This window comes from Tympanuchus pallidicinctus, unplaced genomic scaffold (genome assembly GCF_026119805.1).
Source record: "Tympanuchus pallidicinctus isolate F22 unplaced genomic scaffold, pur_lepc_1.0 scaffold5, whole genome shotgun sequence".
In the NCBI taxonomy this organism is placed as follows: domain Eukaryota; kingdom Metazoa; phylum Chordata; class Aves; order Galliformes; family Phasianidae; genus Tympanuchus; species Tympanuchus pallidicinctus.
This window is the reverse complement of record NW_026294769.1, coordinates 63,095,162-63,110,156: the sequence shown is the minus strand read 5'-3', so window position 1 is coordinate 63,110,156 and position 14,995 is coordinate 63,095,162. Positions and strand designations below refer to the sequence as shown.

General features: G+C 42.1%; 1 protein-coding gene and 1 long non-coding RNA gene across 12 annotated transcripts in view; one reads left to right on the top strand and one right to left on the bottom strand.

Moving 5' to 3' along the window:
* Positions 1–6,060, top strand: part of ENPP2 (ectonucleotide pyrophosphatase/phosphodiesterase 2) — a 100,029-nt gene extending 93,969 nt beyond the window's left edge. For 10 of the 11 annotated variants that reach the window (XM_052703628.1, XM_052703629.1, XM_052703618.1 and 7 more), the window contains 2 exons: positions 182–338; positions 5,448–6,060. In XM_052703628.1, coding sequence (XP_052559588.1) covers positions 182–338; positions 5,448–5,618 — 328 coding nt within the window. In that variant the 3' untranslated portion in view covers positions 5,619–6,060. Of the gene's footprint in view, positions 1–181; positions 339–1,346; positions 1,696–5,447 lie in introns of those variants that run through there. The other variant, XM_052703621.1, reaches the window with a different exon arrangement.
* The window catches only part of LOC128090897 (uncharacterized), a 71,636-nt gene that overhangs the window by 37,937 nt on the left and 18,704 nt on the right, over positions 1–14,995 (bottom strand). The window lies entirely within an intron of this gene.

Genomic DNA, 14,995 nt, shown 5'->3' with positions numbered 1-14,995 from the left:
GCACAGTATCAAAACATGATCTAACTGAAACGCTCATTTTCAAATCGAGCTTGTGAATCAAACACATCTTAACAAGTACATGCATCCTCACACGTAAGGAAGGAAAGACCACATTGTCTGTGTAATTCTTCTTCCAAATGGATTAGTCCTTTGTGGGCAAACGTTTGCTTTACTTTCCCAGGTTTGTGGAAGGCAGTGCCATCCCTGTTCCTACTCATTACTATGCCATCATAACCAGCTGTTTAGATTTCACTCAGCCAGCCGACAAGTGTGATGGACCACTCTCTGTTCTCTCGTACATCCTTCCCCACCGGCCTGACAACGATGAGAGCTGCAATGTAAGTTCTGCTGCCTGATGGTAAATGTTCCCTGGCATATTCCCAGGGAAGACGCTAGTTAGCTGTTAGATGATCTTAAATGAAAGTACATGGTATTGACTCAGTCACGTTCAACTCATTAGACAGGAGTACTCGTCTATGAAAAATGGGGGTAACAGAGAAAATGTGGAACTATTACTGCACCTAAAATTGTCTGGAAGAACTAAAATACATTAGGTTGGCTGTAAACAGTGTGTGGGCTTCTATGCTTTGGCAGACACTGCCAGAGTAACCTCAGGCTGAAAAAGACTGTGTGAGTAGATGTATTGTGCTGGCAGCCAGCCTAATGTTTTTATGGAGGTCTGTTTCCATATGCAGGTACAATATAATCTGTCTGCTCTTGCAGTCTGGATGCATCAGACGGCACGATTACATCCAACCCACACAGCGTTAAACTGTATGCTAAAACCTGCTGAAGGCAGAGCTGCCAGTAGCTCTTGCTGGTTCCAGATCATGTCTCAATTCAAGGGAAAAATTAAGATTCTCTTTACCAGAGATCAAAGATGATGAGCCACCCTCCTCATTCCTTTTCTATCTTCCTTTTGGATGAAAAATGCTGTAGTATAGGAATCTTGGTGAAGTACAAAGGCTTCAGTTTGCTCAGAACTGCAGAAAGCAGCACAAATGCCCTACAGCTGATGGTGTGGCAGGAGAGCCATTAGGGTCCCCATGAGCTCCAGCACTCTGCAAGGACAGCAGTCCTCCCAGGCAGCTGTATTTAGACTTGTCCTTCCGCCTGAACTTGTTCTCCCATTACACAGCTGTGCGGATTCCTGCACACAGACGCTTCACTATAGGCTGCCAGGAGTCTGTTTCCTGAATGAACACATTAATGTTATGAATTTTGTATTGGCACAAAAAGTTAAGACTCCTATTCCAGCTACAAGCAGAAATAGTAATTCCAACTCTGTACACAATTCACCTGGAACACTGTTTCTTTCTCATTCATCAAACATCGCCTACTTTCAGGTCACTCTGTTTGAAACCACGCTTTTGGAGCAGTACTCCTCTCTTGAGCAGGTCTGGATTCCCTTCATTTAGACTCTTAACTGTTTTGGGCAGAGATGTCTTCTATCAGAAGACTTGGAAAGTCTTCAAGGTATTTCACTGTGATTTTATTCCAGCCTGCCTTCATCTGAATGAAGGTCTAGTTGGGGATCTGCAAGTTACTATCTGGCATTTATCTGTCCTTGTATTTCTGCCTGTTTGTGATTTTTTTCTTCCTTCTATTGTGTGTCATTGTGCTTTTAAAATCCTGAAATCTTTTTTAAGAATGGCTTGTAATAATTTTTACTCTTCGATTTCTTACATTCCAACCCAAGCTTCTTTTCTCTGTTGGTCATGCTACTTATGGTATATGTATTTAGAGTACCTTCATTTCTGCTATACGAGCTCATTAGCAGCTGTTGCACTATGCTTGACGTAATAAAGAAGCAGTTGAAAAATATATCAAGAACTGTAGTTCTTGAGTGAAAGAACAAGCAAAATTTTGCTATTCCAATGCAGTTTGTCTTACTTTTGCACTTGATATTTCATCTCACATATTCAAAGAAGTGACTGTCTAAAACCTTACATAGTTCACAGATTAAATGCTTGGGATAATGTAAGAATTTTCCCCTAGCCTCTCCACAGCTTTCTTTTCAGATGTAAAGAAATATTAGCTTTCCTCAGCTCTGCTCTTGTCACACATACTTTCTCTCTCCTCACACAGCCGTTGGAGAACACCACTACTCTTCTCATTAGAATTTGTTCCATTTCCAAACTGTGTTTATTCATGGTGAGGTTATACCCATTTATTCTTGTGTCAACATTTTTCTATGGCTTAAATAGCCCTTCAGTGGTCTTCTTTGGGATTTATCCCTGCTGATGATTTACGATGATTCTCAAAGCACATACTTTTCTCTGTTCATGGGTGACCGGGATCTTTTATGCTCTTCTTGTAAGAGAGGAAGAGCATTTTATTAGCCTTCCTCTGTATCTATTCCTGTCTGACTTTTTTTCTGGAACACGAATGAGATAAAGTATTCCAGCTTATACCTCAAAATGGAAATGATTATCTTTCCATTTCACATCATTCCTCTGGTACTATCTAGGATTTGCTTCTTCTATAGCTGCATTATAAAGGTGGCTCACAATATCGCATAATAAACCAGCACACCCACGACCTTTCCTTCTATCTACTGTTTCACCTGAAAATCTCCCAGGTTAGCAGAAATTCTTACTGTCAACACGGGTAACCAAATTTCATACTATACCAGGGACTCCGTCATCTGCATCCTGCAGTATGGTGTTCCAGCCTTCCTCTGCACTGACAAGAGCTCCCAGTTGCTTTTAGTAGCAAACTAATGACCTTGGCACAAAAAGCATGTATGAAAATACTAAATAAAAATCCTTTCCAAAACCAAAGCTGGAGGAACTACTAGAAACGTCCTCTAGTACACAGTTCCTTTTTCTGTGGTGACTCTAAATTTCTTTTTTGACAAGAAAGTTCCTCACCCACCTATATAACTCTGGTCATCTTGAGCTTTCCAGCCAACAATCTGATATTTGAGAGATGGGTAATACAGGAGTTCTTTTTCATAGAATATCTGATATCTGGATTTTAGGTTAGTTTCCTATTTTATTGCTTTTTTCTATTTACCTCCAAGTTCTCGATAGTTATTTTTTATTTCTAAGACCCACTGTACTGCTGAAGTGAGACTAACAAGCAAAGATGGAGAAAAACATCATTTTCAATGTACACTTCATTTCCACAACAATATATACCATACTAACTGATCACTGTGCTTAAAATCCTTGCTGCTTGAGGTGAGATTTTGTGGGCCATTTATGGAATGGAAAAATTAGTGTGGACCAGTTGACCAATCTTCTAGGCTCATGGAAATGCTGTGTCACTGGACGTGGTTTGAAACAAACCCGACAGTCCTGTGAGCTCTGTCCAGAGCAGATTTGCTGATCAGAAGGTGGTTTGAAGACAAGAGAAATGTTACAGTGTTTGCATTTAGCCTTGCTGAGGCCTGTCTGCAGACAAGCAATGCGACTGGCTGACTAGGACTCTTCTATTCCCATGGCTGCAGGCTGCCTTGTGGTGCTCCTGCGCCATGGCACCCCAGATGGAGGAGAAAGAGCAGGGCACACTCCTTTCTTTTCCATCTTAGTAAGGATCTTTATTTCATGCTCCAGTCATGGTTTTGGGCCATGCTTCCAGTGTGGAGAAGAAAGTGGGTTTGGAGCTGAAAAGTGTAAAATAAATGAGCAAATGTCATTTGTTGACAGATGGACATTTGCTTTAGAGCAGCTGGTTGTGACTAAACTAGTACTTTGTGTTCTCTCTGTACAAACCATCAAGCTCACCCTCCTGGGCTTTACAGAGTGACCCATAAACTGGTCTGTGGGACATCTTCTGTTTCGGTTAGGCTCTGGCATGACTGTAGCTTCGTGAGGGTGTGTTTTGGAGGGAGACATCCTCTGAGGCCATCAGAGACTCACTTGGAGCAAGCCCAGAAAGACAAATTTTATCAGCTAGATTTCTAGGTCACATACATGAGCCTCAACCTGAGGCTCAACCCCTCTGTTCCTGATGCACGTCCCCAGATGTACCAGCCTGCACGGACAGAGGGGAAAAAGTCCTATTTGCCCCGTTCTTTTTCCAGGTCTGTTCCTCACCATGTCCCCAGGGGTGCTTGGAACATGACACTGGGCTGATTCAACACACTCAAACAGCCTGTAACTGCAGGGTTTTGCAAGGCAGATTTTTCTGATTTCTGTAGTGAGATAAATTAGGTTGTGGATGGCTCCAACATATGCTGGATCTGGTACAAGGTGAGCAGCAGGGAGCTGATGTGGTGACTGCCTGTGCCTCTTGGAGCAGTTCCCTAAGGGAGATTACACCCACGCAGTCCAACCCCATCACTCTGGCAGCAGCACCTTCCTGATTGTTTTTCATATTGTCAGACATCTAGTGAAAGGTTTTTTGTTTGTTTGTTTGGCTTTTGGGGCTGTTTTTTGTGTTTTTTTTTTTCCTATCTGTGAGTAATATATATGTTTTAATAGCAGTATTTTCCAGCTACCAATAAAAGGTGTAGTCCCAGTTGTGTAAGGTATCAAAGAGGTCAACAAAAAATAAGGTGGAAAGATTAAAATAATACTGTGTTAGTTGAGTCATAGAATCGTAGAATGGCCTGGGTTGAAAAGGACCTCAGTGATCATCTAGTTTCAACCCCCTGCTATATGCGGGATCACCAACCAGCAGACCAGGCTGCCCAGAGCCACATCCAGCCTGGCCTTGAATGCCTCCAGGGATGGGGCATCCACAGCCTCCTTGGGCAACCTGTTCCAGTGCCTCACCACCCTCTGTGTGAAAAACTTCCTCCTAATATCCAACCTGAACATCTCCTGTCTCTGTTGAAAACCATTCCCCCTTGTCCTGTCACTATCAACTCATGTAAACAGCCATTCCCCCTCCTGTTAATGTGCTCCCTTCAAGTACTGGAAGGCCACAATGAGGTCTCCCTGGAGCCTTCTCTTCACCAAGCTAAACAATCCTCGTTCCCTCAACCTTTCCTTATAGGAGAGAATCATCTTAGTGGCCCTCCTCTGGACCCGCTCCAAGAGCTCCACATCCTTCCTGCACTGGGGGCCCCAGGTTTGGATGCAGTACTGCAGATGGGGCCTCACAAGAGCTGAGTAGAGGGGAACAATCACCTCCCTCTCCCTGGTGGCCACCCCTTTTTTAATGCAGCCCAGAACACAGTTGGCCTGGTCCCCATTTGAGTTGCAAATCAGATGAGAATAATGTTTAAAAATGGGGCACGTGTGAGGGTTTGGGTTTTGGTGACACGGAACAGCTGATTGATATGGAGCTCTTTCAGTGACAATTTTTTTTTATATGGTGACCAATGAATTTTCTAAAGTTGTAAGCCTGTCCTGAAATACCTACAACATGAAATCAGCTTTTCCAGGTGACTATAGTCCTTGTTAATTGTCCTAATGTCTGGAAAAGCTACTTTCACTTTCGGAGTTAACTTTAGATGTGAAAAGTTATAAACATTTTGTTTTTTTTCATTTCAGAGCCTGGAAGATGAATCAAAGTGGGTTGAAGATCTTCTTAAGATGCACACTGCACGGGTGCGGGACATCGAGCAGCTCACAAGCTTGGACTTCTTCCGAAAGACCAGTCGCAGCTACACAGAAATCCTCTCCCTAAAGACATACCTGCATACATTTGAAAGTGAAATTTAGCTTTCTAACCTTGCTCAGTGCATTCTTTTATCAACTGGTGTATATTTTTATATTGTTTTTATATTTATTAATTTGAAACCAGGACATTAAAAATATTAGTATTTTAATCTTGTATCAAATCTTAAATATTAAACCCTTGTGTCACTTGTTTTGTTTCTCTAATGTTTAATGTAGGTATGCCTCTTGGTTTATTTAGTAGCGCTTGCAATACTGCAGCTTAAGTCCTTACACCAAGAGTTTATCTGGTGCTGCAGAATTTGATACGTGAATCAAGGAAATAACTAAATTCCCATGCTCCTTTACCACACTTTTAGTCCTGTACTGTGTATCAAAATACTGAACATGTAAAATTACATTCATTTACTGTTGACTATGTGACAGACATATTTAAACCCTATAGACAAATAGCATCTTAAATATAATAAACCACACATTCAGTTTTTTTAATGTCTTTTGGTTTCCTTTCACAGGGACTTTCAGAGGGACTTGGTAGCAGCTGACTGCTGCTACATCTTTCGTATTCAGCCTTCTCAAGGGCTTAGGTTTTCTGGTAAGATGGATGACAGGGGCTCAGATGTCCTGCCCTGGGGCCTAGCAGTGAGACTGCATAATGGCACCTGCAATAGTAACTGCTGGTTAGGTTTTGCTGCAGTAGCAGATCTGGGAGAGGAGGTAGGCTGGTACCATAACTTCACCAGGAGTTCCCTGCACTTGGGGCCAATTGGCCCTGCTCTGGAGCTTGTGGGGAGGACATGAGCTGATAGTATCTGCTGTTACCCATAAGGCTGCATCACATCCCTTCTCCCCCAGTGCTGCTCTGAGCTGGTTCTTGGGTATACCCGCTCCACTGCCTTTTGCTTTGACCTTGAGGGAGCTGCAATAAGGCAAGTGTTGAAGGAGATAATCTTGTCGAAAATCCAGCAACGGATTTTTAACCAGGAGGAGAAGAAAGTCTAATTTCCTGTATCTCACTCTAATGGTCATAATGTGCAGCTTTCTCCTAAGCTGAGACTGATTCCAAGTCCTAATGCCAACCCCCATTCTCAGAGGAACTTCCTTGGCCTGACTGTGCGTACGCAACTTCTGTTAATGTGAACACCATACAGCACATGTGATTTACAACCATCAGGTGGTCAAGCAGGCCAAGTCTCTGTCGGCTATTTCTGTGCAGTCAGTCTCATAATCCTGACAAGCCCCTCCACGTGACACTGATGGCACAATCCCAAAGCAGTGGAAGAAACGCTTGCACGCTGATTTCTAGATAATAGCCTGATTTGGCTTGGATTGTTTTTTATGCAAGGCACGTAGTATGGAGCATTAATAAAGACTCGCAATAATGTCAGTGTACTAGAATGTGTAAAAGATCAATTACTGTGTAGAATACCTGTTGAGGAATTTGGAAAAACAATGAGGGCTGAAACAAGTGCTAGCTCTGTTAGAAAGCCATCTTTGGGGCTTTCAGAGTTCCCTCTCTGCTCCAAAGTGATTTGCATCTGTTTTCTCTTTGAGGGCTTCGAATGTAGGTGGGAAGAGGGGGGAAGCATCTTGGCCATGTACACAGATGAATAGTCAGTTCTCCTAAGTAAAATTAATCTGCCACAGTTTTCGCAACTTACATCCTTGTAGCATCCATCTAAGAGACAGTGGTAAACTGGAATTAATCATGTTAACACTGATGGTCATCGTAATGATTTGATTCCTCTTACCAGTAGACAGTTTTATTATTCCAGGTGCCAAATTCTGTTTAAATTAGAAGTGCATGAAATATGAGAGCTTTAAAATCCTCCCAAAATGTTAGGATGGAAATTCTGATATGAAGCATTGGGAAACATCCTATCCTTGCAACTTAAAAGTTGTCTCTTGTGGTTGTCTGGTAGCACAGAAATATTTTTCTGTAAGCTTTTGGCAAGGCTTCCTGCCATAATAAACTTTACATTCTTATGTCTGATACAAAGAGTATTTCCTCTGGATTTAAAACAGTCTTCAGTTAAGACTTAATTTCTCCAGTTCCGACTTTAGCAATGATGTAAGTACTGGTTCATAAACTAAACCAAAGACCACCACTGCTATGTTGCATCGACATTCATCAGTTGCCTTTTTTTGTTTGTTTGTTTGTTTGTTTGTTTATTATTCTTAATGCAAATGATGCCATTCCATTATTTTCTCCCAGAATAAGATGACATTTATAGCAACGGAATGTTTGAGCTCTGAAAGATGCATTTTTTTTCCTATGTGCTTAGAGAAACTTGCTTTTGAAACACAATTATTGTTGATTGTTGAGAGAGAGGCTTTATCTCAGATTCAAGGAAGAATGGTTAGTGTGTAGGGAAATGTTTTGTTGTTTTGAAACTCAGTTTCTTGCCATGAGAATAAATACTGGGGATTTACTTCTGTTCTCCTCACTTTTCTTCAGCCCCATGCTGCTGTATGGAATTGCTGTTTCATTTCACCATGCTGGCAGAAGTCGCTGAGCTGGGGAATGTTTGTGGTGACCTCTGTGAATCGCATGTTCTTTTTTCCTGTTGAGAGATGTCTTATCAACACAAAAGCTCCAGTGCAAAGCTAAAGCCTTGTAAATCCTTTTAAGCAGCACGGGCTCTGAAGGAACAACAGACTTCTGAAAGCAAACTTGTAATTTCCCTTTTGTATTCATTGTGGTAGATGTTAGCTGAGGGCAGCATGTAGGAAGGAACCCCTCTGCTTTGCATTCATGTTAGAGTGTTTTGAAAATATGAAACACTGTTTGCTTCTGTTGCATGTTTCCTTTCTTGATATTACTTTGGCTTCTGGAAGAGGTCCGCTGAGGAGAACAAGTACTGAGTTTGTCTGTCAGGCAAACACCAGTTTTGAGGGTTTGGGTAATTACTGTTTGCAATTGGTGATGTAAATATGAGGCATGTTTAAGGAGTTGGAGGCAGTTCAGTTGAGCAATTGTCAGAGCAACAAAAACTGTAAGCGTCCTACATGCCTAACAAAGTTCTTTTGCTTTGAGAAAAATTCTCTAGAGGCAGTTACACAACTGGAATATCCCTGCTAAGAGAAACTTACTTTTTTTAACTCCTTTTCCACAATCGCATACCAGAACAAAATCAAAATCAATAGTAGATAAGCACTGAAAGCAAGGCAGGTGACCTGACCTATGGCACGGTATGGTTAAGATGGCAAAATCGTAGCAAAAGACGCAATGTGAAGACAGAGCGATCTGTCCTGAAGATCTCACCTGAAAGACACAGACCTACAGCAGCTGGAGCTGATGTTCCAATGGTGTCTCACACCCTCCTCAAGTATCTTTAATTGACTTTAAATTCATGTTACAGAGCCATTCAGTTTTGTCCAGCTGCTCTGTGTGGGAGATGGAGGAGATATTGCTCATCAGAAAAGTCCTTTCTGTGACTCTCCTTTCCATTTCCCTTCTTACCATCCTACGCAATTGTTGCACTTGACCTGAGACACAAGGTGCACTCAAGCTAGTTTGAGTATTCTCCAGTCAGGGTGGGACTTGCCAGCAAATGATTGGTACCACATTAACAACACATCTTCCAAGTGGGGCCAAGCATGTTTGAAATGTTTAAAGTTCAGTCCTTGTTCAAGAAAGGAGAAGAAAAAAACCAACATTTTCAACATTGTGGAAAAATACCTAATCTCGTTTCTTTGCACTTGTTGTGTAAATATGAGATAAGAGCACTATTCCCAAGGTTACTGCAAACAATCCATCACTACAGAGTACAAGCTAACATTTACTAAAATGTATGTTGACATAAAAAGCAGCATTGCTGCAGTCAACTGCGGTAAGTGAAACCACAGCTTTCTTTGCCTTCACAAATCAAAAGTTTGAGTTGTAACCTATTTAGACCTTCCCTCATAAAGAAAAATCTCTTCCCTGCTATTAGCATCCACAGTGTATGCACTGAAGTTCTGGAGCCTTACCTTTTCCCACTGTTTTCTAAATACTGCAGGTTTCACCATGGAGAGAGATAAGCAGGCAAAATGAGCAATCGTGGATTAGCACTGCTGTAACTGATTGACCCTAAAACTGGAATTTGCTAGAAAAGAAGTGGGATTGTTATCATAAACTCTTAACAGAAAAGGAGGAAATCCTTTGCCAGGGGATGTTTTCCTGAGAAGTTTTCTGTTTCCTGGCCCTGTGCAGAAAGAAGCGAGCCATTTCATCTGTTCTATGTAAAGAATGGATCTATAAGAGGATGGATACAGGGGCAACAGGGACTTCATAAATCTGCCAAATAAATCTTCTCCAGCTCCCATGCCCTTCTGCCAGCATCTCCTGGACCTTCAACACGTTCTGTATCTTCTCTCTCCCAAAGTGGGCAACTTCCTATCTTATCTCTTTATCTCTACTATTCTTTTTCTGACCTTCTACTTTTTTTTTCCAGTTTTGATCTGTTCACTGTTTCCAAATAGCTGAAGTGTCAGCCTAGCTAGTGCACTTTCTGTGCACATGCATATCTTTGCAGCAAGGACTGTTGCCAGCTCTTCTAGCTCTTAGTACTGTCAGGTCCTACACTCTGCAGAGGAGAGGATGTGGGTATAACTGCAGTTTCTCCTCTAGTACAGTTAAACCCAGAAACCAACTTTTGTAAGTGAAAGCTCTCTTCAGAGTGTTTGAGGTGGTGACTTGTACCTATGAGTGGCTTTGCATGGAGGTATCTGACATCATTGAGTGTTGGATGCCCTAAACCAGGAATTCTCCACACAAGCCTCGACCAACTAGCCAGTTAATAGTAATTGAGAAAATTCCTGTTTCCTATTATGTCAGTATTTTTTCCTCTGGGACTGTGAAATTTGAGCCCAATCCAGCTACACCAGAGGATGGAAACTGTCTCAGCATTGTCTTCTGTGGGAATTATGGAGAAACATCTTCTCCACTCATCTGTCCTTTTCATCTAACGAATTCCCAGGAATGGTGGTGATGTTTAGTAGTTTTACCTGCCATTTTCCTGATGCACTTTGTCATTTGTATTCTTAGTCCTTTCTGTATCTCAGTCTGGCTCTTGGGAGGTGTTTTGGGATGTGTGGTCATGGTGCTCTGGAAAACTTCAGTCAATAGCAACTTACCTTCCTCTTCCTCCCCTGTCATACAACCACATGAACACTTGTCCCTACCCCTCTCTCTTAATCACGTATCTCTTAATCAGTATCGACTGCAAGACCTGCCTGCACCTACGTGCCCTCTGGCTGAATTCTGTAATCCATTCCCTGGATGCACATGAAGGAGAAAAAGACAGTAGAAATAAAAATTATGAGGAACCAGCCTCAAAATCCACCAGGGGAGATGTAAATTATGTATCAGATGGAATTTCTTCATGCAGCAGATGGTTAGCCATTGTAAGATGCTGACAAGCGAAGTGACAGTGTTGCCATCCATAGAAGTATATAAGAGGTGTAGTTCTTAGGGACGTGGTTTAGTGGTGGATGTGGTAGTGATAGGGTTGATGGTTGACCTTTATGATTTTAAAGGACTTTTCCAACTTAAATGGTTCTATGATTCTATGAAGCAGGTCAAGACTGTGTTTTATCTTCTTTTAGGCTGTGTCTAAACCGTGTGGGGTGCAGGCTGGTCAGACATTGATAGTCCTTCACCATGTGAGTAAAAGTTATTCCCAGACACCAGTAAAAAACCATTTGATTTCAAAGAGTCTCCTTATCAGTAACATCAGTAGAAATATTTGCTGCCTTAGAGAACTCAGATCTGGCATCTTTTAGTATTTCTTTCATGGCAATAGAGAAAAAGAAATCTGCAGGAAAATAGTACCTTTTGTTGATCTGAAGAAGAAAACCATTACATTGTGACATGCTCAGCTTGTTTAGCAAGCATCCGGACTGAACTAAGGATGCAGCTCCAAGACTTTCATCTTCCTTGCTTCTTGATCCATTTCTAACCTTTTACAAAGGCTTCCATATGCATTCATGAAACCTGGGAGCCCTCCTGTGGTCAAAATCATGAGCTATTCTGGTTGTTACCCCAAATCCGACGCAGTCCTTAATCCAGTTCTAAACCTTACTACTGGAGTGTTTGTTGAGAGGCTCAGATGGTTTGTTGGGTGTCCAGGGATGACTTTGCTGCACCTCACTCCCCTTAGCCTTCATTTGATGCTGTCCGCATTTCTTTCCCAAGATGATGGGATCGACCATTTGCCTGTTCTATCTTTCTTCCCTCCATTCTCCTCATCCCTTTCTGCTGTCCTGAATAAATGATCTAGCCAGTTTCTCATTTCTGCATTACATCATGTAGTTAGTGTGTATTCCATGCTTACTGTCTCATTTGCTTCCAACCTGGAAAAGTTCATGATTTTGAACATAGGAAGTTCCATAAGAACTTTGCACAAAGAGTGACGGACCAGTGGAACAGGTTGCCCAGAGTAGTTGTAGAGCCTCCTTCTGTGGAGATATTCAAGACCCAGCTGGATGCCTACCTGGGCAAATTATTGTAGGGAATGTGCGTTAGCAGGACTCAATGATCTCTTGAGGTCCCTTCCAACCCCTGCAATTCCATGATTCTCTTGATCCATTTGAGAGTTTTGGTGTGCTTAATTTTCATGTTGCTCTGAATTTGGAGAAAAGATTCTGTGGGAAGTTCATTCCGTCTATCTCATGGGAAATTACTTGCTTATTAAAAGTGTTTCATTGTGCCAGATAAGCAAAAGTGCCAGCTACCTGGAGCAGGCTTACAAGGGAGTAAGATAAGGTGAAGTAAAGATGGGAAAGGAACAAAGGAGTAGTAGCCCCTTTGGTTTTGCCTTTAACTTAATAGTCTTTGTGTTGTATGTTCTTTCCTGCTGTATGACTAAATAGGGGAACAGCTGCACAGTTGGGCTAACACCCCTGACATCATGGCTGTTTGTGGTCTACATCACATAACTAGAAATGCTGAGCCATCAGAAATGCTGGAGTCACTGCACAGAGTGACTTGCAGAGCAGAACTAAGAACCTCAGCTCTTCCAGTACGCTCCCTGCCATTGAATATTTAAAGGCATACAGCTTTATAATACAGCATTTGTCACAAAGACATTAAGAAGATTTGAAGCTTCTAGCTTGTACTATGGTTTCAACATTTGAAGATACGGAGGAGCATGGAATATCCCACTCAAAATTTCTGCACAAACTATTAATTGAGAAGGAATTGCAAGGCTGTCACAGCATGGGACAGAGGTTAGAGTTTTCTTATCAATAAGCATTACCTCATAACAAATGAAGTATCAAAAACTCCACCATCTTAGAGTTTGCACTTCTGAATTTCACCCCAAAGAGTGCACAAATACTTTCAGAAGTGAGAATCTTCCAAATTACTTGCATCCCAAATTGAACATTGAAGGAAACTGATGTAGGAAACTGCTAGCAAGGCCTGCAACAAGTTGGTGTTACGATGCTGTTGTATTCACGCTCTAACTGGAAGCTCAATTCAGAACAGTAATGATAAGAAATGACAGGCCTAAATGTGTTTGTGGTCAGATTATACCTTCTTATCCCTTTTGTATCAACATCATTCTTATCTTAACAAGCTCTCCTTCCTTTCTGCTATTTAAATAATACACCCACTCTCTTCCAAAATGTATTTTTTTTAAGCTGCAAGCACATCTCTTCTGAAAAGACATGAAACTGTTGCAACTGATTCCTGGAAAAGGGGCTTGTTTAATATTTGTACTTATTTTATGGATTTAGATTTATGAGAACACATGCCTACATTTTATGCCCTGGGTACTTTTGCTTAATTCTAGTTTTAGTCATAGAGAGGATTGTATTTCCCTTCCTCATAATTAAATGTACGCCAGTAAATAAAGCTTGCAAAAAGATAATCCTTCTCCAGCAGCCACTTAGTCCGTCCCCACATAATTTAGTGTTGTTTTTTGCCTGAGGACTTATTCCTGTGGGACTTTCTGGAATGGCTTAACAAATCACCACCTCTAGCAGAAGGCTGTATTTTCTGGCATTGCAGAAGTGGGTTGTGTGATGTTCCTGGGCTCTTGATATGGACGCTTTCAACTTCACTGAGCTGGGTGAAGAAATCAGTGCTTCCTCTCCCAGCAAGGGAGCATTGTTTCCTCAGTGCCTGCAGAATTAAATTACTAAGCCACTCCACCTGGAGTTACAGGTGACTTCACTGAGCAACTTAAAAGCTAGAGATACATTTATGTGGCTCATTGTACTTGGAAATGGGTTAAGAATCAACAGAGGATATGCCCAGTTAGATAAGCAAAAAGAGTGGTAATTGGTGATGGAGGGATTGAATTGTCCCAGAAGGACTAGACGTACTTTCATCTGGAACAGATGGAATGAGGAGAAATGATCCACCACAGCCTTCATCTGCGTCCAGCACAAAGCATCCCAATTACTTTAATTCACCTTTACTAGCGTTTCAAATGAATCCAGTTACCCTTGTGGGTGTGGGCTTGTCCTGTAGGTGCTTTGAGACAGCTGAGCCTCAAAAGGTCTCACTGCTCCCCAAACCTGTGGCCTTACCAACTTCTACAGCTGCCCTTCCTCATCTCCCAGTGGCTTTGTTCTGCTTCCAGTTGCTATCTGATTGAGCATTCCTCAATCCAGATCACCGGTATGCCAAAAGTTGGGTTCCTTTTGGACCAAGCCTCCTGCCAGTTCAGTGAGCTAGTGTGGTCTCTTGTCTTCTTTGACCTTGACAAGACTTCGTCTTCTTTGTGCTCCCAGCTTAGCCCAGCTCCTGGCACCTCATCCCAGGGCTGCTTCCCAGGGCAGTAACTGGGTGCTCAGCCGTGGGTACTGCCAGCTGCTACCAAGGAAATCTCTGCTGCAGTTCATGACAAGTGAAAATGAATACATCTCTAGAGTGTACCCCTGTCTCCAACTGTCTCCTTAGCTGCACTGGGGCAGAATTAAGCAGTTCCCAATTTTTCTTCCTATCTTACATTCTAATTCTTGCCTAAGAGAACTTCAGACAAAAGCATGAGGACTTTGCTTGTATGGAAGTCATTATTTTACAGAGTTAAAGGAAGTTGCCTGGTTACCTGTTTACTCAAATAGACACTACTTGATTTTCAGTGCTGCTGGCAGCTTTCATTGACTCCAATGGGATTCATTCCCAGTTCATAAGCCCTGAAAGCAGGGCTCTGGCTTTGCTGAGTTCTCTGTTCAGTAAAGCATTTCAGGAACTGCTTATGTCCAGGTAATGTCAGAGCTTGAGGATACTGCTGAGAACGCTCTGGGAGTGAAAAATTTACTCCTCTTCAAAGTGCCAAGGTAGTCTGCCCAGTAATGAGATCATGCCATTTGTGTGAGCTCCTCCCTTCCACAGCCTTTGTATCTATGGACCTGCAACAAGGAAGATCTGAAAAATCTAGGTCCAACAGGTGTTTCAAATAGGAGTGACAGGCTGCCCAAGCTCTGCT